Below are 27,391 nucleotides of genomic sequence, written 5' to 3'. Positions count from 1 at the left end.
GGTTTGCATTTACCTAGTCCCAAAGCATTAATTAAAGAATAAAGTAACAGTGTTTTAACGATTGCCCACAGCCACATGAGTATAATATGGTCCTTGGCAGTGGCTTCCTTTTAGCAAACACACATTAGTATTCAAGACTGGCTTTTTTTGCGAAAACCATCGGAAAGACTTTATCCCTCCTTCTGGTTGCCCATATTCCCAGGTTCTACATCACAGTGTAAAATAAACTCCCTGCCCCAGTGTAGGGGACTGACAGCCATGTTGTCCTGTGAAATATAGCAAACAAAAAGCTAAAGGAGAGTGGCTTCTTTCTTGAAACCTGTCATGACCGCTGCTAAGAAGGCACATAAACAGCATCTGTCAGCATGATGAACCCTATTAGACCAGGCACCCTATTAGACCCTACCTGATAGAGTTGAGCCTGATGATTAAAATGATTTGCATAAAGAATAAAGCATTTTTTTCTCCAGAACTTCACAACTGATTTTCACAAGACAGATATCATTTCAATAAGCAAGAACAACCCTTCCAGACTCCTTTAACCACATCACATCCGCCCATAGGATATAAACGTCCTATGGGTGGATGTTTATTTCTGAATGGATGTTCTGGAAAGTCTATTCAGAGATCGCAGCTGCATGCTAATCGTGCAGCTGACGAGCGGGGGGCCTGCTGTCAGTGACAGCAGGGCGCCCCAGAGAGAAGGCAGGGACAGTTCCCAGGTGTCCCTGCCTTCAAGATCACTGTATACACAGCACTCACCGAGCGGTGTGTATACATATCAGGAAGCGCTATGCCGCTTCCTGTCCCGTCCCGGTGGTCATGTGACCGCCGGGGATCGGGACAGTGCAGGAGCTATCGGATCTTCCACAGACCTCGATCTGTCCTGCACTGAGGCTGTACAGCATTGTATTCTGCTGTACAGCCTCTCTGGGGGGTGTATTTCCCCTGTAACTGGGGCTACTATGTCAGCCCCAGTTATAGAAAAAATCAATAGTAAAATAAAGTGAAGTTAAATGTCCCCCAGAGGTCTTGTATGACCTTATGGGGGACGAAAAGTGTAAAACAAAAATAAAAAAATAAAAAATTAAAGTGTTTAAAAAAAAAAAGGTTTCCCATGTAAAAAAAAAAAGAAATTCCCCAATTAAGTAAAAAAATAAAAATAGAAAAAATAAAATAAAATAGACATATTTGGTATTGCCGCGTCCATAATGACATAATGACCGGCTCTATAAAGATATCACATGATCCGCCCCGTCCAATAAACACCATAAAAAATAAAAAATAAAAACTGTGTCAAAAAAAGCCATTTTGTGCAACTGCAAGTGATCAAAAAGGCTAATGTCCCACAAAATGGTACCAATAAAACTGTCACCTCATCCTGCAAAAAATGAGCCCCTACATAAGAAAATCACTAAAATAAATAAGCTCTCAGAACATGGAGACATTAAAACATAATTTTTTTGTTTAAAAAATGCTATTATTGTGTTAAAGTGAAATCAATAAATAAAAAAGTAAAGTATACATGTGAGGGTACTTTCACACTTGCGTTGCTTGAAAACGGATCCTTTTTTCCGGTATTTTGAATGCCGGATCCAGCACTAATACATTCCTATGGAAAAAAATGCCGGATCCGGCATTCAGGCAAGTCTTCAGTTTTTTTCGCCGGAGATAAAACCGTAGCATGCTACGGTTTTCTCTTTTGCCTGATCAGTCAAAATGACTGAACTGAAGACATCCTGATGCAAACTGAACGGATTACTCTCCATTCAGAATGCATGGGGATATGCCTGATCAGTTATTTTCCGGTATAGAGCCCCTGTGACGGAACTCTATGCCGGAAAAGAAAAACGCAAGTGTGAAAGTACCCTTATGTATCGCCGCATCCGTAACAACCAGCTCTATAAAAATATCACATGACCTAACCTCTCATGTGAACACCGTAAAAAAAAAATATTTCAAACAGTGCCAAAAAAAGGCATTTTTTGCCACCTTACATCACAAAAATTGCAACACCAAGTGATCAAAAAGGCGTAGTGAAAAAAAAAGTCAGACCCTACCTAAGACAATCGGTCAAAAAATAAAAAAAACTATGACTCTCAGACAATGGAGACACTAAAATATTATTTACTTTTGCTTCAAAACTGCTATTATTGTGTTAAAGTGAAATAAATTAGTATCGCCGCATCTGTAACAACCAGCTCTATAAAAATATCACATAACCTAACCCCTTAGGTGAACACTGTAATAAATCTAATAAAAGCACCTCCAATCAAACCGCCACCTCAGCCTTCAAAAATTGAGACCCTAACTAAGAGAAAAATAAAAAAGCTATGGCTCTCAGACTATGGAGACACTAAAACATAATTCTTTTGTTTCAAAAATGCTATTATTGTATAAAACTTAAATAAATAGGAAAAAGTATACATATTAGGTATTTCCACGTCCATGACGATCTGCTCTAAAAAAATATCACATGACCTAAGCCCTCAGGTGAACTCTGTAAAAATAAATAAATAAAAACTGTGTTAAAACAACCAATTTTTTCGATCACCTTGCCCCATAAAGTGTAATAATGAATGATCAAAAAATCATATGTACCCAAAAATTGTACCAATAAAAACGTAAACTCTTCCTGCAAAAAACGAGCCCCTGCAGAAAAAAATAAATAAATGGCATTCAGAAAATGGAGACACAAAAAATTTTTTACACATATTTGTTATCATTGCATCCATAACAACCTGCTCTATAAAAATAGCACACGATCTACCCTGTCAGATGAATGTTGTAAAAAATAAAAACAGCGCCAAAACAGCAATTTTTTTGGTTACCTTGCCTCACAAAAAAAACATATAGAGCAATTAAAAATGATATGTACCCCAAAATAGTACCAATAAAACTGGCACCTTATCAGCCTAGTTTCCAAAATTGGGTCACTTTTTGAGAGTTTCTACTGTAAGGGTGCATCATGGGGGCTTCAAATGGGACATGGCATCTAAAAACCAGTTCAGCAAAATCTGCCTTCCAAAAACCATACGGCGCTCCTTTTCTTCTGCGCCCTGCCGTGTTCCCTTACATCAGTTTACAACCACATGTGGGGTGTTTCTGTAAACCGCAGAATCAGGATAATAAATATTGAGTTTTGTTTGGCTGTTAACCCTCAATGTGTTAAAGAAAAAAATGGATTAAAATGGAAAATCTGCCAAAAAAGTTAAATTTAGAAATGTCATCTCCATTTTCCTTTAATTCTTGTGGAACACCTAAAGGGTTAACAAAGTTTGTAAAATCAGTTTTGAGTATCTTGAGGGGTGTAGTTTCTACAATGGGGTCATTTATGGGGGGGTTTCAACTATGCAAGCCCCATAAAGTGACTTCAGACCTGAACTGGTCCTTAAAAAGTAGGTTTTGGAAATTTTCTTAAATTTTTTTATAATTGCTTCTAAAATTCTAAGACTTCAAACTCCCTAAAAAACATAAATGATGCCAACATAAAGTAGACATATGGGAATGTTAAGTAATAAATATTTTATGAGATTTCACTTTCTCTTTTAAGAGCAGAGAAATTGAAATTTTGAAAATTGCTAATTTTTCCTAATTTTTGGTAAATTTGGGATTATTTTATAAATAAAGGTGAAATATATCGACTCAAATTTACCACTGTCATGAAGTACAATGTGTCACGAGAAAACATTCTCAGAATGGCTTGGATAAGTAAGAGTTCCAAAGTTATTACCACATAAAGTGGCACATGTCAGATTTGCAAAATTAGGCTCTGTCAGGAAGGGGGTAAATGGCCCGGATATGAACTTGTTAAAGGGGTTGTCCGGGTTCAGAGCTAAACCCGGACATACCCATATTTTCACCCAGGCAGCCCCCCTGATGTTAGCATCGGAACATTTCATGCTCCGATGCTCTCCCTTGCCCTGCGCTGGATTGCGCAGGGCAAGGGCTCTTTTATTTACAATAACACACTGCCAGGTGGAGGCTTTTGCCCAGCAGTGTGTTCGGTGACGTCACCAGCTCTGACGTTACCGTTTTACAGGCTAGAGCAGCACTAAAGCCTGCCCATCAGTACCGGTGACATCACCGGGCTCACTGCTGGGCAGAAGCCTCCGCCTGGCAGCCCTATGGAGAGCCCGGTTCATCACCAGAACCCCAGAAAATGCCTTTGCCCTGCGCGATTTAGCGCAGAGCAAAGGAGAGCATCGGAACATAAACTGCTCCGATGCTCAAGTCAGGGGGGCTACCTGGGTGAAAATGGGGATATGTCCGGGTTCAGCTCTGAACCCAGACAACCCCTTTAAACTGCTTTTGCCACTGCCTAGCAAGTTTAGTGCCTACATAGAGTATTCATTAGGTAGTTTCATCGGTCATTATCCTTCCACAAGTCTTTACAATCTTCTCAAACATACATAGGAACTTCCGTGGAAGCCAATAATATTAAAATAACTAGAGAAAGTGACACAATATCCATGTAGACATACCCAGGGCATATTTGAACCCAGGGCACCAGTGCTTCAAACCAGCATGGTCAGCAGTAGAGCTGCCACACCACCTATACTAGTTAAAGCCTAGAATTATGTAAGACATCTTGCATGCAGTGAAATAAACATATTTATATTATATATAATCATATTCATTATATTTCTGTTCAACGGGATGTTGTATTTCTGTGGAGTATGTTCTGTACATACAAATTCTCTGAGTGTATTATGATGCCACCACCTATAGAACACATACAGGAAGCACAGCAGATACAATCTTGTGAAATGTGGTTTACTACAACTATGGTGAAACTATCTGAATGACACCTGGTGTCATATCTCAGCTATGGTTCACGCAAAAGAAAAAACTAAAACTTTTTTTGCTTCAACATTTTACCACTTAGAGGGAGCCTGACTGGCAACACACCAAGAAATATGTCAAGAAAACATTGGCTGCTCAGTACTATTGAAGTGGTTCAGCAGATGCTTTTTCCGGAACTAGACTCTTAAAATATAAAAGATAAGACATTTCTTTGTACTGCTGTTTATTCAGACAACCCATGGTCTATGGAAGCTGAAATAAAACCTACAAAGTGCTGTGACCGAATAAAGAGGTTCTTCACCTAAATGTATTTTGCACAAAATAATGAAATATAAAAAATATCCTTGCAGGAGAAAATTGTGGTTGCGATTCTAAAGCCCATAAAGACCATACATGTGGAAAAATCAGCTCTAATATCCCACCAACAACATGCCAGACTAAACTGGTCATTGATCAAAATTCATCCGATGTCAATCTTTTCAAATCTTTTTCTGCAGACGTAAATCTGGTGTCAGTCGTTGTGAACTAATGTTTGTGCTAATTTTTTAATCAATGATCGGATAAAATTGTTGAAATCGTCAATTGCTTCTTGTATATGGCCATCCATAGGGGCGTAGCTAAAGGCTCATGGGCCCCCCTTCCCTCAGTGCTTTGTTGGCCAGGGTCTGGGAAGCACATAGCCTTCATGTTACCTGAGGCAAAAATTGAAACGGCACCGCCCTATGCCAAATTCTTGACCAAAACCCTTCCCTCCAGCCAGAAATGTAACTTGACCAGCATGCACTTTCTATATTACTGGTGTCTTCTTATATGGCACAATCTTTGGCCCCCTCAGGTTCCTGGGTCTGGTAGCGACTGCTATCTCTGCACCCTCTATAGCTACGCCACTGGCCACCCACAATAGGCATCAATTTGACCTTACATTCATCCCATTTCGGCTATCCCTTATAGAAATAAAAGTCCTCAGTCGATGAGCTGGACTACCCATTATCAGTTTTTATTACTGTGGAAAGCCACCGGCAAGACCATATTTACCCTGCAGTGACACAGCAGCTGATATTAAATTTTACATTGCTTCCATTGGAATCAATGGGCCATTCTTGTAATACTAAGGCTACTTTCACACTAGCGTTCGGGCGGATCCGTTCTGAACGGATCCGCTCATAATAATGCAGACGGAGGCTCCATTCAGAACGGATCCGTCTGCATTAAAATGGCAAAAAAAAAGCTAAGTGTGAAAATAGCCTCGGACGGATCCGTCCAGACTTTCAATGTAAAGTCAATGGGGGACGGATCCGCCTGAAGATTGAGCCATATTGTGGCATCTTCAAACGGATCCGTCCCCATTGACTTACATTGTAAGTCTGGACGGATCCGCACGGCCAGGCGGACACCCGAACGCTGCAAGCAGCGTTCAGCTGTCCGCCTGTCCGTGCGGAGGCGAGCGGAGCGGAGGCTGAACGCCGCCAGACTGATGCAGTCTGAGCGGATCCGCTCCATTCAGACTGCATCAGGGCTGGACGGCTGCGTTCGGGTCCGCTCGTGAGCCCCTTTAAACGGAGCTCACGAGCGGACCAGCGAACGCTAGTGTGAAAGGAGCCTTAGATGTAGAGGAACCTCCAGAGGTAGAGTATTTTTAGTGGCCCACTGCTCTTGCTAAAAGACTCCTCTGAATTGTAAAACGCTATGGAATATGTTGGCGCTATGTAAATAAAGATTATTATTTATCATGACTTTCATAGACTATAATTACTTAGCTCTTCAGGTCAACGCCAAGGTGGCACTTTACTGACATCAAATAAGTGCAAAAGCAGCATGGTGGCAGTTATGCTATGCCAGCCCCTATTTCAGCCTAAGGGGCTAAACAGATTTTATGAAAAATATATTTGGGTGGAGAATGGCATTAATAGCTAACACAGTTGCCAACTGTCCCTGATTTTCAAGAAGCAGTCCCGGCAAACTCGAGCTGATCCGGACTGAAAATGGACGGGGCTAATAAAACCCACCCATAATTGGGTGTTCCTGGGTGGGTTTGGGGCATTTCCTAGGGTGAGGCTTAGAGGCCCAGAATTTACCAAGTATGAGCTACTGATGGCAATAATACAGTTTGTAGTAAAAAGCTACACAGTAGGAAAGGGACATTTATTGAAGTTACGAGAATGGCATGTTCATGCTGCATTTCTTGCCGGTATGGCTTGTCCCTCAAGTATCAGGAACGATATCCAATTTCATCATCAGCTGTCTAGATCTTTGAAGTCAGTCACATTATCCTTGTTATTGGAGAAAATATTGCAGCTTCTATTAAAAGAAATTCATTCATAAATATTAATTAAGAACTAGAACCAGTGTCGGACTGGGGTTCCTTGGGCCCACCAGAGCCAAATCCTTATATAATCAATACAGTGAAGGGATGCAAATGAGCTCTTAACAAGCTCTGTCTCTAATGCCACCAGATGTAAGACAGCTATCCTATAACTCAATTTCTGACCATTAAATAGACCTTTAGACATGACCTGGATAATAAATAAGCCAGGACCTCATCTGTGGACAGCTGGTTTGGGGTGATTGCCTCTCATTAGTGCAGAGCAGAGAGTACTGGCTTAACTGGGTGAGAGGTCTAGGTTAGGATTTGGGGGTACTATCTTTTTTTACGGAGACCTAATAAGGCGCTCTCATCAATACAGTGTAAAAGGTTTTAATTCAAAGAAATAGACCCTAGTGGCAAATGATAAGCTCCAAATGTGTTTTTGTGCCTGGTCTTTAGGCCCACTATGGCTTCAGAGACCGAGCCCAACTTTGGATCCTCTGGTACTCTGGTGGGCCAGTGTGAGCCTGACTAGCACAGTGATAATCGTGTTCCTTTTTGGTTCAGTAGTAGGAGGCAAGACACACTTCTAGGTCCATGTATAAAGTCATGAGAAGCTACATACAATGACCTCTATGCATGGTGCTTATAGACACGATGTAACCATATACTGTAGAATATCACCTCATCAGACACGGCCCCCAAGATATGCTCTAGGGGACAGATTCTTGACAGCATTTACTTTACAAAGTGACAGCACTACAGGTGTTTATGGTGTTATCCCCTTATGTAGGAGGCTCTGAAATATGGCCACGAGCAAGTTAACAGGAAACGAAGACTTGACACCTTAAGACATTCTGCACAGAGCTCTAGGCTAAAAAATAGTTATAAATATACATTGTAAGAGAATCTGGTTCCTGCAATTTGCCAAGCCACAAATTCTGTTTACTTCATCTACAGAGAAAACTATCCTATTAAGTATCTTTCAACATGCGCCAGCCCATTTTACACAAGCTCTATGTGGCAAAATGTGAGAATGCTTTAAATTAAATCTATGTAGGCCCAAGCTTTTTGAGAAACAAAGAATCCTAACATGATGTTGTCTTATTCGAAACAGATTTTTACTCTTCCTATGAAGGCAATGTGCTATGTGGAGCTGGGATTCATTTCTTGAGTCAGAACTCAGTTTATGTGTCGTGTAATATAATATAGACTCCAGATCCGCATCTGTGGACAGTAAGATGTTTAGTTAGCAGGGGCTGACCATGAAGCCGCCTTCACTTTCACACTGATGAAAGTAGCAAGGACCCATTTACGCCCTGAACCAGCCAGGAACATGTGGACTGTTCACTCAAAAAAACAGCTGTAAGATTTAAAGGGCCGAAAAGCGTCTAAGAACAAAGGCTCTGCAGTTGGTAGAGGTTGAGAGCTTTGTATTTAAACATACCACTTAGGTGATATGACACTTTTGTTGCATGACTAACAATTGGTCAAAGAATTGGACTTTGGAAGTGTGAAAACAAACACCTTTTGTGCCGGTGTGAAAAAGCTCAACTCCTTTTACATACTACCGCTGTGATCGGCCTAGTTTGTCCTTTTCTATGCACATTATTATTATTTTTTTACTTGTTTCCTGCATAACTGCAAACCTTTAAAGCAGGACATAGCATAGACATAAGATTTTGTGCTTTTGGTTGACATCACTACAACCACACACAGTTTAAAAAACACCACGTTTCTAGTATTCAGTGGGGAAATCTATCAACACTGGTTTAAATGACTGGCTTAGTTTCCCATAGCAACCAATTAGTTTCCTCCTTTCATTTTTCACAGCTCTTTTAGAAAATGAAAGAAGAAATCTAATGCTATGGGAAAACTAAGCCAGTTTTCCTTTTCACCAGTTTAGAAAAATGTTCCCCCATGAGTAACTTTAAACTACAGATTATAGCCAACTACCAGTGAAAAAATTCCAACAGATCAGATCAAAGTTTTGACCAATTGTCTGATGTGAAAATAAAATAAATTCAGAATCTGCACACACAGTAAAAGCCAATTCCCTTCAACCATGCTGTCTCTGGAGCAGAACTTGCAGAGGTAAAGAATTACTTTTTCCCCCCCAACATTTATTTTATTAGTTTTGGTTTCCAAACAAGTGTACAATACAATAATCCAATAATCATGAATGGTTGTGCACATCATATGAAGATGACAATTTCAAAAAACAAGTCCTTACATGTAATCTCTGGATACCAAGTCCCCCTATGTGGAGAGCATGTGTCTCCAGAAAACCTATGGAAACCTAAAGATAGTACTTCCTATTCCCCTAGCCCTTCTTCTGAAATAAACTCTCATAGCTCCCTTACCCAACTCAACACCCTCCTCGTTAGATTACCCCCTTTGCAGCCTCTCCTTACGCCTGGCCATCACTCCGCGGCTCCCCCAAATACGTTTATAGTACCCATTAATGTATAGTCCCTCTATCTCATTGAGCATAATCTAGTCGTCTAAGAGACCTTTAATTGACCCAAAATGCCCTTCAAATCCTCTGTCAAGTAGCAAGATTAGAGTTTGAAGGGTCCCATCACCCGTGAATAATTACTTTTTGTGAACCAACCATTGGGTACCCCTATTTCTACTGGTATTCAAAGGATTTTTTTGAGACTGGAAAAAAAGTTTTGGAAAAGACAGATACTGGTATAAAAGAGCAACATTTTTACTGATGGTGACGTACCCGGCTTTTTCTCAGTATGCTAGACGGAGACTTCCACCTAGCAGTGATCCCATTGACATCACCGGCACTAATGGGCAGTCTTTAGCACTGCCCTAGCCTGTAAAACGCTAAAGACTGCCCATTTATGCAGGTGACGTTCCCGGGCTCCCTGCTAGGCGGAAGTCTCCACCTAGCATGCCCATGAGAAGCCCGGTACGTCACCAGTAGTGAAGAAAAAGCCCTTGTCCTGCTCTATGCAGAGCAGAGCAAGAGGCGGCATTGGGGCAAGAAATGCTTCGATGCTCCACTGATACAGGCTGAATGTGTATAGGGGAGCTTATGTCCAGCTCTGAACCTGGAAATCGGGGACAACCCCTTTAAGTTAATAGAAAAATCAGGACTAATAAGTGGGCAGATATCTCATGTCTATAGCCATCTTTAGCCATGTCTGATAAAAGAAATTCCAATTTCTTAGGAATGACCTTCTGTTACCACAGATAAACAACTATCACTTTTTACGAATTATCCATAGCTTTCATAGGCTAAGCTGTAGAATGGTACTCCCACTCATACATTTACTGCTTTGTGACACTCTACCTAACTTACCTAGTATTGTAAACATGGAAGCTCCTACGAAAGGCAATGGGTCAGTTCCCTATCTTCTTGTTCTACCAATCTTTGTAAAATATTTTTTTTAAATGCATGTTTTACTATAAAAAAATAATATTCTCTGAGATTTATGAGACTGTCTAAAAGAAAAAATGTTTTTGTTGCCCGTAGCAACCAATCACAGTACAGGTTTAATTTTGTATTCTGCTATAGAAAAATAAAATCTGAGCTGTGATTGGTTGCCAGTATTTGAGACAGTTTCATAAATGCACCTTATTGTGTTCCATACATTCTAACATTAGAAAGAATCATACATGGATTAGAAGCTGGTAGCTAGAGAAAAAAAGACTGCCCTGCTCTACAAGGACAATGATCATTTCATATAATACTTTCCAATCTACCAGCTCCCTCCATAAAAATCTAAAAGCTCCGGTTTCATAGTGGGGTACAACAACAAAACAAGATCCCAAATAAACATACGTTTTACAGAAAACCACTTAGCACATGTTATGGAAGTAGTATCAAAACATGATGTGAGCAGATACTCCAATTCTTCAGAAGCTGCTGGAGACAATAACGGCACAGTTCACACAGAAAGAACCCATTTTATGCTTTGTGCTGCCAAGTAGAATTTGAAGGCTCATAAACATTACACAGAAATCTGACCTGGACGGGGTCTGAGAAGAAACAAACTTGAGGAACACACAGTGCACTTACTGTTCTAGGAATGGGTGGAGACAAAGATCCATTTGACATGTAGGGGTCATTATTCATATTTGGCATCATGATGTAACTTGGGTATCCAGGATACGAATGGCCTTTGCTGTATAAACCACCATCCGGATGTTTTCCAGCTATTCAGGAAAAACAGAAGATAAAAGAAAAATTGTTTAAGATGTACCGTCTGGGAATACACCAAGACAAAAGTTCTTTTTACTGGCAGTAAAATCTTGAATTATTGTACTCATGCACATGTGACAACCTAAGTAATTAAAACTTCTCATAAGTCTAATCAAAGAAAAGGGAACTCCCAATGCAATTGCCATCAGCCTTAGTGTAGTTTCCCACTTGCGCCATTGTCGGAACTGCCTGTCGGATGCGGCAATCCAGACGCAAACTGATGGCATTTGTCAGACGGATCCGTCTGACAAATGCATTGAAATACCGGATCCGTCTCTCCGGTGTATAATTTTATTTTTGCATTTTTAAAGGATCCGTTTTGCCGGAACACTTAATGCCGGATCCGGCACTAATACATTACAGTATAAATTAATGCCGGCATTCCGGCAAGTGTTCAGTATTTTTGGCCGGAGATAAAACTTCAGCATGCTGCTGTATTTTCTCCGTCCAGAAAAACGTAAAAAGGACTGAACTGATGCATCCTGAACGGATTGCTCTCCATTCAGAATGCATTAGGATAAAACGGATCAGTTTTTTTCCGGTATTGAGCTCCTGTGACGAACCTCAATACCGTAAAACAAAAACGCTAGTGTGAAAGTACCCATACATGATGGTTTTTGTCAGCAGTACTGAAAATGGGTTCTCCAAGAGCGGTAACCCCTTTTGATATGGCCAGGCAGAGTGCAAAGATAAAAAAGAAAAATACCATGTTACTGGTGCTTCGGTCCCTGTGTTGATCTCCCTTCTCCTTTGCTTCCAGTCCCTACTGGACCTGAATTGTGACATGCCATCTACATGTACTTTGCCTCTGGCAGCCAATCAATGGCTTCAGCAGTGGCAAGGGCCACCACAGAGGCTTCAGCAGTGGCAAGGGCCACGACTATGTTACCGAAGCTTTGGTCCCTGTGTTGATCTCCCTTCTCCTTTGCTTCCAGTCCCTGTTAGACCTGAAGTGTGACATGCCATCTACACATACTTTGCCTCTGACAGCCAATCAATGGCTTCAGCAGTGACAAGGACCTCCACAGCGGCCACCGATTGGCCGGCAGCAGTGACGTGCAAGTAAAGGGCATATCACACTTCTGGTCTAGTGGGGACCGGAAGCAGAGGGTGAAGAGAGATCATCACAGGAACCGAAGCTTCGCTAACATAGTATTTTTCTTTTTAATCTCTGTACCCTGTCTGGCCATATAAAAAGGGGTTCCCAACCTCGGAGAACCCTTTCAACTTATTCATAGTAATCTCCAAACCTTTAAGCTGGCCATATATGTTTGGGCAAAGGTAAAAATTTTGGCAAGATAATGCAAAAGTCTAATGTATATGGGAGGAGAAATATATACACAAATTTTGGGCATATATCTGTCGCAGATTCACTCGCAAAGGGGGTGTGGTGTGGGTGGAGAAGGGGGCAGGAAGGCTGGTTTTATTTATTATTTTCCATGTCTGTTTTAGGGCTCATGCACACAAACGTATAATCTTTCCGCGTCCGTTCCGGGGTTTTTTGCGGACCGTATACGGAACAATTAATTTCAATGGATCCGAAAAAAAACCTCAAGTTAGCCCATGTGCATTCTGTTTCTGTATGTATTTCTGTTGCGCAAAAAAATACAACATGTCCTATTATTGTCCGCATTACGGACAAGGATAATACTGTTCTATCAGGGGCCAGCTGCTCCGTTCCGCAAAATATGGAATGCACACGAATGTCATCTGTATTTCTTGCATGAGGCCTTAGGCGTAGAAAATTATCTAAATCTACGCCTGCAAGGAAGCTGGCGTCGGTTTAGGCCGGCGGTGGCGCATCTACACAACTTAAGCGCATCAAGCACCAGCACAGGGGTATTAAGACCAGTGTGTAAAATGCAGGTCTTAATAAATGACCCTGATATTTCCTTCAATGTGGCTCACATAGAAACATGTTATTTTTTTATATTTTTTTATGTGCTTTTTTCTTATGAGGATAGTACTTCTTTGCTGAATTAGACGATGAAAAATATATGGCTTTGTAAGGCTCTCTCAGTATTTTATAAACCACTTTTTTTAGCTGGTTGTGTTATTACAGCTGATTTACTATCTATACAATTTCAACTGGAGATTCCCTTAGAACACTATTAAAAATTAAAAATAACAATGGTCTTAGGGTCTGTTCGGATGACATTTGTGCCTGTGTATGCCAAAAGAGTGTCCTTTTGGCATATGTTGAGCTGGTTCAAGGAAAGGAAGAGGACAGGGTAATGGGCGGTGGACTGACTTTTTGGACAGTGTCTATGGCCTTATGGCCAGAAAGAGTCAGATACAGCAATTCAACAATGATTCCCTTTTCGATTAGGAAAGTAAGGGATGGCACCACCCGCGACACATAGTCGGTTCTGAGGGGCGGATGTCTCATCCACAAATGTGTCTATGATATAGACAAACTAGCAAACACTCTTCAAAAGCGAAAGCAATAGAACATGTGTTTTCAAAAAGGACAACCAAAACAATATATTACAAGGAAGTATTCCAACAAGTGGATAGAAAAAGAATGTCAGTTTGTCCCCTTGATAAGCGAGCCATTGTTGAGCTTATTATTCTCACATTCTGCTTCACATCGCAGCAGCATGCGAGCACTTGGAGAAGTTTATGAGATGATTTTTGCTTATTGTTCTTTGGTGAGAGCCGATACTTGAATGTGTACGCTGGCTGTATTTTTAATGTGTCAGCTGTTAGTAAAACCACAATCGTCCTTCCATTCATATTATGTCAGTTGTTCATTGTAGTCAACCATTTATTTATGAAAACAGTGGCCATTGTGCGAAGTGTTGTGTAATGTGACCACTACACGGGGCAGGCGGGCATCTCACTATTATATTATGTTACCCTGGCTTCCTTATGAATACTTGTCACATGAACAATTGCTTCTATTCATGCCGATTGACAGCAATTAAACTCAGGCTGTGATACAAATTTAACATAAGGTTCCCGCCCCCAACACAAAATTTAACCCGCAGCATGGCTCCATTGTATAGAGAACTCGAATCGGGACACCTAAGTGACAAGGAGTTTGCTTAGGTTTTCCTTCTGTCATCACGTGCTGTGCAATAAAGCATAGGAACCTTAAAGTTTATCGAGAAACTTGGGGAAGAATGCATTATTTACTTAGATCTTAGTTAAGTTCACTTTACAACATTTTACCCCATAGGTTTTTACTAGCATATTCCTCAAACGGGTTTTCCAAGATTTTCACATTGATGACCTATATCCTCAGGACACCTAGCACTTCCACCAATCAGCTGTTAGTAAAACTAATCACTGCCCCGCAGAGCATGTTACCCAGCTTTCCAGACTATAGAATGCCAGATCAGACGGTTTATGAATTGGTGAATATTCGGTATTGTAGAATACGTAGCTGAATTTGCTAGCAAGAAGCATAGTCAATAGTCCAACCGCTAGGCAGATTTGCCTTTCAGGGTACTGGAAAAAGTGAGTTACCACCACATGGAACTGTAAGAGACTGCAGAATACTACATCTACTAAGACAAACCCCCCTCCTCATTCCTAAATAGTGCCACAGCTTGGTGGATGAGCCTTTCAGGGTCGTGCGAAAGCTGGGTTACTTGTACAGTATAATGTATGGGTAACATTATCTAGAGTGTATAAAGATCCCCAAGACCTGTAATCCATCTTTCCTACACCAATGAAAGTCAGATTTGCCCAGATACACAGTGAGAAATCCTTCCTGCCTATATAGGCAAACTTGACATTCACCTGGGAAAGCTGGGTAGGGCTTTCTGTAGTGAGGTACTGTATAGTATAGCTGCACACACACAGGGGGAGTTTTTTTTTAAGAAGCTGATGAACGTTTGCAGTTTCCACTGCTTTCACAGTGTTTTGGGTGTTTACTCCCAAACTTTCTGTGTGACCATGAGGACATATTAGGGCACATAAACCGATAGCTTCTCTCCAGCTGAAGATGGAGAAGCAGGGAGGAATGAGAGACTGGTCTGAAATCTCGTAAAAAACAGCTTTTTGTAGCAGTCTACAGATATCTAAGCAGAAAGAGGTAAAGACAAGCTTTCTGTAGTAGGTTATGCTGTTTTTTTTTGTGTCTCTTCAAAGGGAGAAATTATCTTTAACATGTTTTATTTGTAGCATTGGTTAGCCTATTACAACCTTTACCACTAGCATCGACTGTTACCATATATGACACACTAGACCTTTTCTGCTCTGCAAATACACTAAAGGAAGGAGACAAGGCTTTCTGACATTTAGGGATTAATTTTCAGTTAAACCACTAGGGTTGCCACCCGTACGGGAATGACCCGAACAGTCCGGGTTTGTAATCCTGTGCCCGGGTACAACCCTTTCTCTGACCTGGGCACAGGATTTAAACTGCAGACTTGCACATCTGACAGCTGGTGGCGTCGGGTGTCAGTCAGCGGCCGCGGCCAATGAGGTGTCAGCAGCGGGGATGATCAGCTGTTACTGCTGGCGATCAGCTGTGATGCTAGCGCAGGGCGGCGCTGTCTTCAGACACTCCCTCCCTCCTTTAAATGTTTTCTTTTACTATTGGTCCTCCTTGTGTTTCCTTTTACCCTACTGTCCTCTCTGATATCCTGTCTGCTTGGCCCGTTCCTCATTTACAGCTTGCGCTCCACAGCTGGACCCACTTCCGACCTGTGGAACGCAACTTCTGGTCCCGATGTGTTCCACCCGTGTTCGGGTTTGGCTTGAAGAAAAGGTGGCAACCCTATAAACCACTCCCACTTAAGATATCATTCATCAACTTTGTTGTAAAGTAGAAAATGTTTTATCAAGTGTATTGATTGGGAATTTATTGTGAGTTGAGTAGTTTATGAGGTTCTGACACTTGTAGTTTAGGAGCAGCTGGAAAGCCATAGGCTGCCTCCAAGACCTAGTAAAGTATCCTTTTCTGTAAAATACCACATTTATTCCAAATGCTTTTAGCCAAGACACTGTTTCAGACTTTATACTGTCTGGCCACTTGCCTTTGTATACAAACTTCTACAGACTGTCTGATTAGGAAAAAAATGTGGTGAAAAATATCTAAGCGTGTTCAATCAGGGTCCTCTGGTTTTACCTCAAGTAATGTTTTTTTTTATGCTGAAAGGTATGCTTTTACTGGAAGAGGATCCATAATGGGGCGCAGCTACCTAGATTGCTGACTTGAAAACATTTGTAGGCCCATCTAGGTGTTGTCAAAAACATGAAGAGCCTTACATAAAGGGGAGTTCCACCTTAATTTCACTGGAGTAGGACACGTTAGGACTTTAGTAGATACCTCTCTCACTCAAGTTACATTATTTGAACTCACCATCATCTGGGTGCTCTCTGGACTTTTCATGGTAGGAGTCCTGCCTTTGTCTTAAAATCTGAAAAAATGTATACAGAATGTTATTTGTCTAGAAGAAATTTACTGTAAGTCTATATTTGTAAAGTACAAGAAAGAGGAACTGTGATCTCTCCTGACATGTCTGATTCAGGAAATAATTGTATTACCTGTGAAATAACAATTCTGGAAAATCCGTTCATTCTATGTTGTGCTATTCCTGTTTGAACTACAGAAATAAGTTGACAACTGGGTGTTACCTGGGTGTCCTTATACACTCTCTTTAAATCACGGCACTCAATTCAAGAGATATCTTTGCAATTGAAGATTTATTTTTTATTCCATCCTTAAAGTACACGTGATCCTACATATTGGTATTTTCTTATTACAGCGGGCGTGAACAAGGTCTGGGATGGACCGAAACTTTGGCCACTAACAATATATGTGTACTTTAAGGAAGGAATAAAATAAAAAAATTAAATTGCAAAGATATCTCTTGAATTGAGTGCCGTGATTTACAGAGTTTGAGTTTACGTGGGCCACTTTGATGACGGGAATGGTCAAGAACAGGTATTAGAAAAGATGGGGAATACATGGATTTACTAAAATTACATGTTAGGAGAGGTGACAATACTTTAAGTCAACACATCAATATTCACACTTTCTATAATAATATAAGCATGTAACTTTAGGTTTGTTATGTATCACATGCTTCAAACCTCAACACTACACTGACAAGCAAAAGGGTAACAATGTTTTGAACTTTTTCAACCAGCATGCACCAACATAGGGAAGAGACCTGGGAACAGATTTTGGTCGAGACATGCTTGAATCTGATGGAGAGCATGCCCAGAAGGATTCAGGCAGTGTTGAAAGCCAAAGGGGGATTTACAAAATGCTAACAAAATAATAAAAATAAAAATTTAGAATTTTAGGAGCAAAACAGTAAGGCCTAGTTCACACGAACGTTTTTTTTGCGGGTGTATGGGCCGTTTTTTTGTGTTCCGTATACGGTCCGTATACGGAACCATTCATTTCAATGGTTCCGCAAAAAAAACTGAATGTGTTCCGTATGCATTCCGTTTCCGTATTTCCGTTTTTCCATTCCGTTGAAAGATAGAGCTTGTCCTATATTTGGCCGTAAATCACGGGTCGTGCCTCCATTCAAGTCAATGGGTCCGCAAAAAAAAACGGAACACATACGGAAATGCATCCGTATGTCTTCCGTTTCCGTTCTGTTTTTTCTGAATCATCTATTGAAAATGTTATTCCCAGCCCAATTTTTTCTATGTAATTACTGTATACTGTATATGCCATACGGAAAAACGGAACGGAAAAACGGAAAGGAAACGGAAACACAACGGAACTTAAAAACGGAACAACGGATCCGTGAAAAACGGACCGCAAAAAACAATAAAAGCCATACGGTCGTGTGAACTAGGCCTAACAATGCAGTTAAGTGACAAGAATCTGCATAACTACTCATATGCTAAATAGTTGCAAGTCTAATTTATGTATGAGATAGCCAAAATGATTGTCTATAAAATGATGGTTGTATCACATTAGAAGCTGTAGTGGATGGTGAGATATGGAGCCTTCAAGCCAAAAGTTCAAAACAAAAACATTTTTGCTTGTCAGTGTATTTGACCATACATGATATAGAAAGCGTAGTCTTTCTGTTTGCACATGCTATTTACTAATCCATAAAAGGGCTAAAGATGATTTTTACAAAAAATCAAGCTTAGAAAACAGTACTAGGTTAGAAAATGACTGCATTTTAAGTATAATCGGTGCACCCCACACAGCAATAGTAAGTACTCCATGATATATGTTGGCCTAACTCACTGACCATGTAATATATAAAGGGCCCTTTACACAGGCTGCGAATCCGCCAAATAACCGCTAACGAGTGATTATTTGTGTAGGGCATCTAAATCATCGCTCCCCGGCAGCAGATTGTGCTGTGTAAACACGCTCTGCTGCCGGCAAGTCTGTTTGGGGACGAGCGATGGAATTAGCAATCACTGCTCCCCATACCGTGGAGGATATCGCTGCATGTAAATGCAGAGATCTCCTCCACTGACAAGCAAGCGCTTGTCGGGAAGGAACGCTTACTTCCCAACAATTGTCTGCTGAATTGTCCCGTCTAAATGGACCCTAAGCGGACTTCGCAACTGCCACCACCGGAAAATGTCAAGAAGACAAATATAAAGCAAATTGGATGTCAACCGGCCAATCCTTTTGTACTTGGGAAGATAAGTCATTGCCAGACCAGAGATGGCAGCCCCCCATCTGCCTAACAAGGCTTGATTGGCCAGGCTGGTGTAACGGTGCAGCTGATCACATGATGAATGAAATGATCGTTAATGTAGGCAAGTAAATTATCATTTCTAGGCAGCAGATCATGCAGTAGCGATTGCTCTTCCTCCTCATGTGGAGGTGATTGCTGCATGTAACGAGCAGCCAACTGTTGGAAAGGAACTCTTCCTTACTGACAATCGGCTTTAGCTTGACCCGTCACCTTTATTCAGTATAATAACCCTCTAAAAACATATCTTTTCTGCTCTTAAATACATTTTTCTTTGTCTTTTCTGTCTTTGCGAAAGTAAGCAAAAGCAAAGCCTGTATTAGCAAGAATTGAATGGAAAATTGTAATATTGTTCAGAAAAGGGGGATCTTCGCACTGTGTGATACTTTCCAGCTATCGCAAAATTGTTTGATTCTCGCTGATGGTGATCTTTCAGCACGCTTAGACATTTTTTATAGAGTGCATATCTGAGCGAGTAATAAGTAGCCCCCAACGATCAGACTGTAGGTGTGGTGTAGAGTTGCGGGAGTACCAAGTTCACCTCCATGAGCTATCATCTTTGTGTGTAATATATGCATTGATGAACGATTTGCAAGTTTATAACTATCAAATTAAAGATTACTACAGCACCCATTGCGCTGTGTAATGTAAGCACTTTTGAACGCTAACGAGTCGCTAACTATTTGATTGTCAATGGTCATCTGTATAAAATCTACTTGTCTAATACAGCCCTAAGTAAGCAGATCTGAAGCCATTCCCCTTTGCCATGAAGACATTGGTTTTACTTACAGAAGCATGAAAAAAAATAAAAATAAAATAAAGATTTAAGAATCTAATCTTATTAGATATAAACGAGTAGCCTATTGTAGAGGCTGCAAGGAATTGCTGTATCAAAGCATATCAGTTATATATAGTGTTACTTGTGGATATGTAGGCGTCCCTTCTAGACAAATGAAACCCTGAGAATGAAGAAAGAAAGCTGACATCTGAGGATTTGTATCGGAGGTTGCTGGAGTTCTCCTTTAATAATTAAAACCCCAATATTGATTGACTTCCTGAATGAAACATAAAATGTATGGCTATAATCAGAATGTTCAGAACCGTAATAACGAATCTGTCCTATTAACACTGAATTTCCTTCCTGTCTGAATAAGGTATCAGATAATGTGTCAGCTAAATTAAGGGGACTAGCATCTGACAGCAATTACCCAGTTTGCATCTGTTCATGAATCTACTTCCTGAGTGTTGGAAGTGCTGTTTCTTTTAAATAAATATTCTTTGTACGGCTGTGTTTTTGTTTTTTACTGTGGCGTTTAACTAAATATTATTGCAGGATGTACTTTATACAGCAAATAACATTTTGAAAAGACATAAAATGTACTATACAAGAAAAAGCGGCTTGTGCTCAGTGGCTGAAGTGTGCCTTGGCTACTGAGCAAGAGATTTAGGGAACATGGAAAGAGATGCAAATGACAAGTGGTGGGTCTAAGGTATGTACACAAAGATCATAGCAATGAGATTTCAGCCATGCAATTAAAGCAGTTTTCTGATTGGATACTATGGGCAACGCCTCCACTTTTGGCATTAGTTTACATAGATCCATTAGCAATCGGGAGCCCTAAGTCATTGGGTTACTGCTTAAAGAGGACCTTTCACCGGTCCGGAAACAAATACGAAGGCCACAGTAGGCAAACGGAGCAGCGCATAGGAAAAATAGTAAACGCTGTAACATGTCATCAGTATACCCTACACAACCCGCTAAATATATGATAAAGTCCGGACTGGTGAAAGGTCCTCTTTAATTTTCTAACCCAAACTTGAAAAATGCAATCTGACTTCTTGTAAAAGAATACGAGCATGTGTGAACACCATAGTTGGGGCTTCCAATCAGTGGAATTAGTCACCAAATATCTAGTGTGTATTGTCAGTTATAGCCTACTATTAGTAAATTTAAAGCAAAGGTAGGACTAAATGTTATATACAGTGAGGAACAGAAGTATTTGAACACCCTGCGATTTTGCAAGTTCTCCCACTTAGAAATCATGGGGAAGTCTGAAATTCACATTGTAGGTGCATTCCCACTCTGAGAGACAGAATAAAAAAAATAAAAATTAAAAAAATTAAAAAATTCAAGAAATCACATTGTATGATTTTTAAAGATTTTATTTGTCTTGCACTGCTGAACATAAGTATTTGAACACTTGAGAAAATCAGTGTTAATATCTGGTACAGAAGTCTTTGCAATTACAGAGGTCAAACGTTTCCTGTAGTTCTTGACCAGGTTTGCACACCCTGCAACAGGGATTTTGGCCCACTCCTCCACACAGATCTCCTCTAGATCTGTCAGGTTTCGGGGCTGTCGCTGACAACATGGAGTTTCAGCTTCCTCCATGTTCTATTGGATTTAGGTCTGGAGACTGGCTAGGCCACTCCAGAACCTTGATATGCTTTTTACGGAGCCACTGCTTGATTATCCTGGCTGTGTGCTTCGGGTCGTTGTCATGTTGGAAGACCCAGCCACAACCCATCTTCAATGCTCTGACTGAGGGAAGGAGGTTGTTGCTCAAAATCTCACAATAAATGGCCCCATTCATCCTTAATACAGTGCAGTCGCCCTGTCTCCTTTGCAGAAAAGCACACCCAAAGCATGATGTTACCACCCCCATGCTTCACACTAGGGATGGTGTTCTTGGGATGCAACTCATTCTTCTTTTTCCTCCAAACACGACGAGTGAAGTTTAGATCAAAAAGTTCTACTTTGGTCTCATCTGACCACATGACTTTCTCCCATGCCTCCTCTGGATCATCCAGATGGTCATTGGAAAACTTCAGACAGGCCTGGACGTGTGATGACTTGACCCGGGGAACCTTCCGTGCAATGCATGATTTGAAACCATGACAGCGTATAGCCCTTTAAAACTGTGGTCCCAGCTCTCTTCATGTCATTGACCAGCTCCTGCCTTGTAGTTCTGGGCTGATTCCTCACCTTTCTTATCATCAGTGATACCCCACGAGGTAAGATCTTGCATGGGGCCCCAGTCCGAGGGAGACTGACAGTCGTCTTTAGCCTCTTCCATTTTCTAACAATTGCTCCAACAGTTGATCTATTTTCACCAAGCTGCTTGGCAATTGCCCTGTAGCCCTTTCCAGCCTTGTGGAGGTCCACAATTTTTTCTCTGGTGTCTTTTGACAGCTCTTTGGTCTTGCCCATGGTAGTAGTTGGCGTCTGACTGACTGTTGGATGGACTGGTGTCTTTAAAGATCTCAGACAGGTGCTACTAAGTTAGATTATTGAGTGCAGTAGATTTGAAAGGCATAGTAACAGGTCTTTGAGAGCCAGAATTCTTGCTGTTTCTCAGGTTCAAATACTTATGTTCAGCAGTAAAAGACAAATACATTCTTTAAAAATCATACAATGTGATTTCCTATTTTTTTATTCTGTCTCTCAGAGTGGGGATGCACCTACACTGTGAATTTCAGACCCCTCCATGATTTCTAAGTGGAAGAACTTGCAAAATTGCAGGGTGTTCAAATACTTCTGTTCCTCACTGGATATAACATTTAGTCCTACCTTTGCTTTAAATTTACTAATAGTAGGCTATAACTGACAATACACACTAGATATTTGGTGACTAATTCCACTGATTGGAAGCCCCGCAAAAATCGCAGGGTGTTTAAATACTTCTTTTCCTCACTGTATATGTGTGCTACATATGCAAAGGATGCATAACAGAAAAGAAACTATCAGTAAAATATCATCATTCTCAACCAGTCATCCCAATCTTACCACATAAAACACCATATTTAGTAACCAATGTTTGACCCAATTAAAGCAGTTTTCTACTGGGTAAAGCCCTTTTAGATAAACATTTAAGACATGTTGACTAGTGTTGATTGAGCATGCTTGGCCGAACACCAGTTCGGCTCGAGCATCGCGGTGTTTGGCCGAATACTGTGTGTGCTCAAGCGCGATGCTCGAGTGTTTGGCTGCTACGCAGCCAATAAACGTGCTGGTGAGTACTGCCACTCACTGTAATGCCGTAGCCATGTTGGTTACTGGCATTAGAGTGATTGGCTGGTTGGAACGCGTCATCGGGTGCTAAAAAAGTCCTTTTAAGAACTATTGTTGTGTCTGGCAACAATATATATTTTTAGCGCAACCTGCGCTAAATTGCTTGCAATAGTAGAGACCCAAAAGTCCTTTTAAGGACTATTGTTGTATCTGGCAGCAATATTATTAACCTGCGCTAAATTGCATGCAATTGTTAGAGACTCAAAAGTCTTTTTCATGACTATTGTTCTATCTGGCAGCAATATATATTTTTTGCGCAACCTGCGCTAAATAGCTTGCAATTGTTTGGCCGCTGCAGACAGTGACATTATCTGCACTACATCTCCTGTGTAACATTTGCGCATCCTAAAAATATCTGTGACATCCAGTGTACTTTTTCCGTAGACGCTGCGGATAGCGACATTATCTGTGCTACATCTCCTGTTTAACGTGTGCACATACTAAAAATAGCTGTGACATCCAGTGTACTTTTCCGTAGACGGTGTCCGCTGCGGACAGTTACATTACCTGCGCTACTTTCCCTGTATAACGGCAATTAGTGTTTCACGAGATGGATGATGATGATGAGACACAGTTGCTAATAAGTCAACGGCAATTAGTGTCTCAAGAGGTTGATGATAAGGATGAGACACAGTTGTCAATAAGTGGGGTTGTTGTTAGGTCAACAAGTCAGGAGGATGACCAGAGTGAGGAAGTGGAAGAGGAGGTGGTGGACGATGAAATCACTGACCCAACCTGGGATGGCGGCAAGCCAAGCGAGGACAGCAGTACAGAGGGGGAGGGATCCGCAGCACCGCAAAACGCTGGAAGAGGCAGTGGGGTGGCTAAAGGGAGAAGGCGGGCCACTCCAAACAGTCCCACAACTGTTCCCAGGAGCACCCCCTTGCGGCAATTTCCCTTGCCAAGGGGTAAGTGTTCCGCAGTCTGGCGCTTTTTTGAGAAAAGTGCGGACGATAAAAGGATTGACATTTGCAACCTGTGCCATACCAAAATGAGCAGACGTGTGAACACTAGCAGATCCTCCACATGGCATCAAAGCACCCTAATAGGTGGGCCGAACGCCTGGGTCCACAATCAGTGTCTGTGGGTCACACCACTGCCTCCTCTTCCCCTGTGTTACGTGCTGGCCAATCTCCTGTCCAAGATGCACGCCCAGATGACTTCCGCCCTGCACCTGGACCTTCACAAGCACGTCCACTTCTGTGTCCCAGCGCAGCGTACAGATGTCCATACCCCAGGCTTCTGAATAAAAGCACAAATGCCTAGCCACCCACCCACAGGCCATAGCACTAAATGCGCACCTTTCAAAATTTCTGGCCCTGGTAATGTTGCCATTTAGGCTTGTGGACACTGAGGCTTTCCGCAGCCTGATGGCAGCGGCCGTCCCTCGCTACTCAGTCCCCAGCCGCCACTATTTTTCCCGCTGTGCCATCACCACCTTACACCAGCATGTGTCCCGAAACATCACCAGTGCCCTGACCAACGCAGTTATTGGGAAGGTCCACTTAACGACTGACACATGGACAAGTGCTTTTGGCCAGGGATGCTACATTTCCCTGAAGGCACACTGGGTAAACGTTGTGGAGGCCGGGAGTGAGTCGTACCCTGGGATGGCACAGGTGCTACCGAAGCCAAGGATTGCTGTCCCTACTTCCATCAGAATTTCTGCCACCACCTACATTATTGGCTGCAACCCCCCCCCCCTTCTCCTTTTCCTCCACCTCCACCTCTGAATTCTCATCTTGTAGCACCAGTAAGCCATCAGTCAGTAGCTGGAAGCAGTGTAGAACTGCAGTGGGGAAGCGTCAACAGGTCGTGCTATAAATAATTTGCTTAGGAGACAAACAGCACACCGCCGCAGAGCTCTGGCAAGGTATAAGGGACCAGACTGAGCTGTGGCTCTGGCCACTCAACCTACAACCAGGCATGGTTGTGTCTGATAATGACTGCAACTTGGTGGCGGCTTTGAAGCTTGGCAAGCTCACATACATACCATGCCTAGCCCACGTGTTCAACTTAGTGGTTCAGCGGTTTCTCTAAACCTACCCAATTTGCCTGAGCTACTGGTGAAGGTGCGCCTCGTGTGTGCCCATTTCCGCAAGTCATCTACAGCTGCTGCCGGTCTGGCAACTCTGCAGCAGCTCTTGCAATTGCCAGCTCACCGACTGTTGTGCGACGTGAGCACGCGCTGGAACTCCACGTTCCACATGTTGGCCAGCCTTTGTGAGCAGCAGAGGGCAGTAGTGGAATACCAGCTGCAACATTTTCGTCACCTTTCCAGTCAGCTTTCGGTCTTCACAAGCGACGAGTGGGCATGGATGTCTGACCTCTGTGAGGTTTACGCAACTTTGTGGGAATCAACACAGATGGTGAGTGGCAATGCCGCTTTTATCACTGTAACCATCCCTCTTCTGTGTCTACTGAAACACTCACTGCTCACAATGAAGGTGGACGCTTTGCATGTGGAAGAGGTGGAAATTGGGGAAGACAGTACACAGGGTGATAGCCAGACCACCCTCAGTTCGTCTTCTCAGCACAAATTGAATGAGGAGGAGCAGCAGGAGACAGTTGCCTCTGCTACAGAGGGTAGTACCCACAGCAGGTTTATTCCATCTGTTCAGCATGGATGGACCGAAGAGGAGTATGAGGAGATTGAAAGTTATTCTCCTGATGAGGACAGCGAAGTCTTGTCTGTTGGGACTCTGGCACACATGGCTGACTTTATGCTATGCTGTCTTTCCCGTGACCCTTGCGTTATATGCATTTTGGCCAACACCGATTATTGGTTGTTCACCCTCCTCGACCCCAGCTTTTCATCTCTCATTTGTGTGGTGGAGAGGACTAGCAAAATGGTGCAATACCAGAAGGTCCTTCTGGAAAAATTGCTCCAGAAATTTCCAGCTGACAACGCTGGCAGCAGATCCTTGGCCAACCAAAGAGGGGAGACGAGGGGAACACACAGCAGTTTCAACAGAGGCAAGGCAACACTCTCCAAGTCCTGGAACATTTTTATGACACCCCACCAGCAACCTCACCTTGATGTGCAGCCTAGTGTCACAAGGAGAGAAATGTTTTGGAAGATGGTAAAGGAGTACATAGCAGACGGTGTCAGCGTCCTCAATGATCCCTTTGTGCCTTACAACTATTGGGTGTCCAAGCAGGACACGTGGCAAGAATTGGCGCTCTACGCCTTGGAGGTGCTGGCCTGCCCTGCCACCAGCGTTTTTTTCAGAGCGGGTATTTAGTGCTGCTGGCAGCATAATAACTGCAGCATAATAACTGATAAGCGCATCTGCCTGTCAACTGAAAATGCTGACAGGTTGACTTTTATCAAAATGAACATAAAGGCTCTTTAAATGTGGCTTTTATGGTGTATTGAATACACTGTATTTCCTTGCACCCCTTCCACCACAAAAAAGGGTATATGGTTCAATCTTCCCTTTCTCGTCCTCCTCCTCCATCATATCAACATGCTTATTAGGCTGTCCTTGCTCCTAATGTTTTAGAGGGTCAGCTCAGCAGCAGACCCTCGCCCATAATTTTTTCCATGGTGAGATCAGCAGCAGGCACTCGCCCGTAATGTTTTAGAGAGTCAGCTCAACAGCGGATCCTCTACCATAATTTTTTCGATGGTTAGCTCAGCAGCAGGCCCTCGCCCATAATATTTTCCATGGTCAGATCAGCAGCAGACCCTCCCCCCTAATGTTTTAGAGAGTCAGCTCACCAGCGGATGGTCGATGGTCAGCTCAGCAGCAGGCCCTTAACCTTAATTTTTTCCAGGATCAGGTCAGCAGCAGGCACTCTCCCCTAATGTTTTAGAGAGTTAGCTCGGCAGCAGACCCTCCCCCGTAATGTTTTAGATGGTCTATTCAGCATCAGGCACTCGCCCATAATGTTTTAGATGGTCAGCTCGGCAGCAGGCCCTCGCCCATAATATTTTAGATGGTCAGCTTAGCAGCAGGCCCTCGTCCATAATTTTTTCCATCATCAGATCAGCAGCAGGCCCTCGCCCCTAATGTTTTTGATGGTCAGCTCCACAGCAGGCCCTCGCCCCAAATGTTTTAGATGGTCAGCTCAGCAGCAGGCCCTCACCCATAATGTTTTAGATGGTAGGATCAGCAGCAGGCCCTCGCCCCTAATGTTTTTGATGGTTACCAGCAGGCCAGCAATCATAATTTTCAAGGGTGTGTATGATGCCCTCCTTTATGTGTAATAAAGGGTGTATTGGAGTGCCGGTTCCTTGTAATTTTTGGCAGCCCTTTCACTTAGTGCAAAGGCTTTATGAGTGTAGGAGTCCCACTATATGAACAATTGTACCACAATGTGAATGAGGCCCTCCTTTATGTGATATA

General features: G+C 42.2%; 1 protein-coding gene across 2 annotated transcripts in view; it reads right to left on the bottom strand.

The window, feature by feature from the left end:
- Positions 1-27,391, bottom strand: part of LEF1 (lymphoid enhancer binding factor 1) — a 116,815-nt gene that overhangs the window by 78,473 nt on the left and 10,951 nt on the right. For both annotated transcript variants that reach the window (XM_044269839.1, XM_044269921.1), the window contains exons 2-3: positions 16,645-16,702; positions 11,148-11,284 (exon numbers count right to left, since the gene is read on the bottom strand). In XM_044269839.1, coding sequence (XP_044125774.1) covers positions 11,148-11,284; positions 16,645-16,702 — 195 coding nt within the window. The remainder of the gene's footprint in view (positions 1-11,147; positions 11,285-16,644; positions 16,703-27,391) is intronic.

This window comes from Bufo gargarizans, chromosome 1, assembly GCF_014858855.1.
Source record: "Bufo gargarizans isolate SCDJY-AF-19 chromosome 1, ASM1485885v1, whole genome shotgun sequence".
In the NCBI taxonomy this organism is placed as follows: Eukaryota; Metazoa; Chordata; class Amphibia; order Anura; family Bufonidae; genus Bufo; species Bufo gargarizans.
Note: the sequence above shows the minus strand (reverse complement) of the source record. Positions and strands in the feature narration are given on the sequence as shown.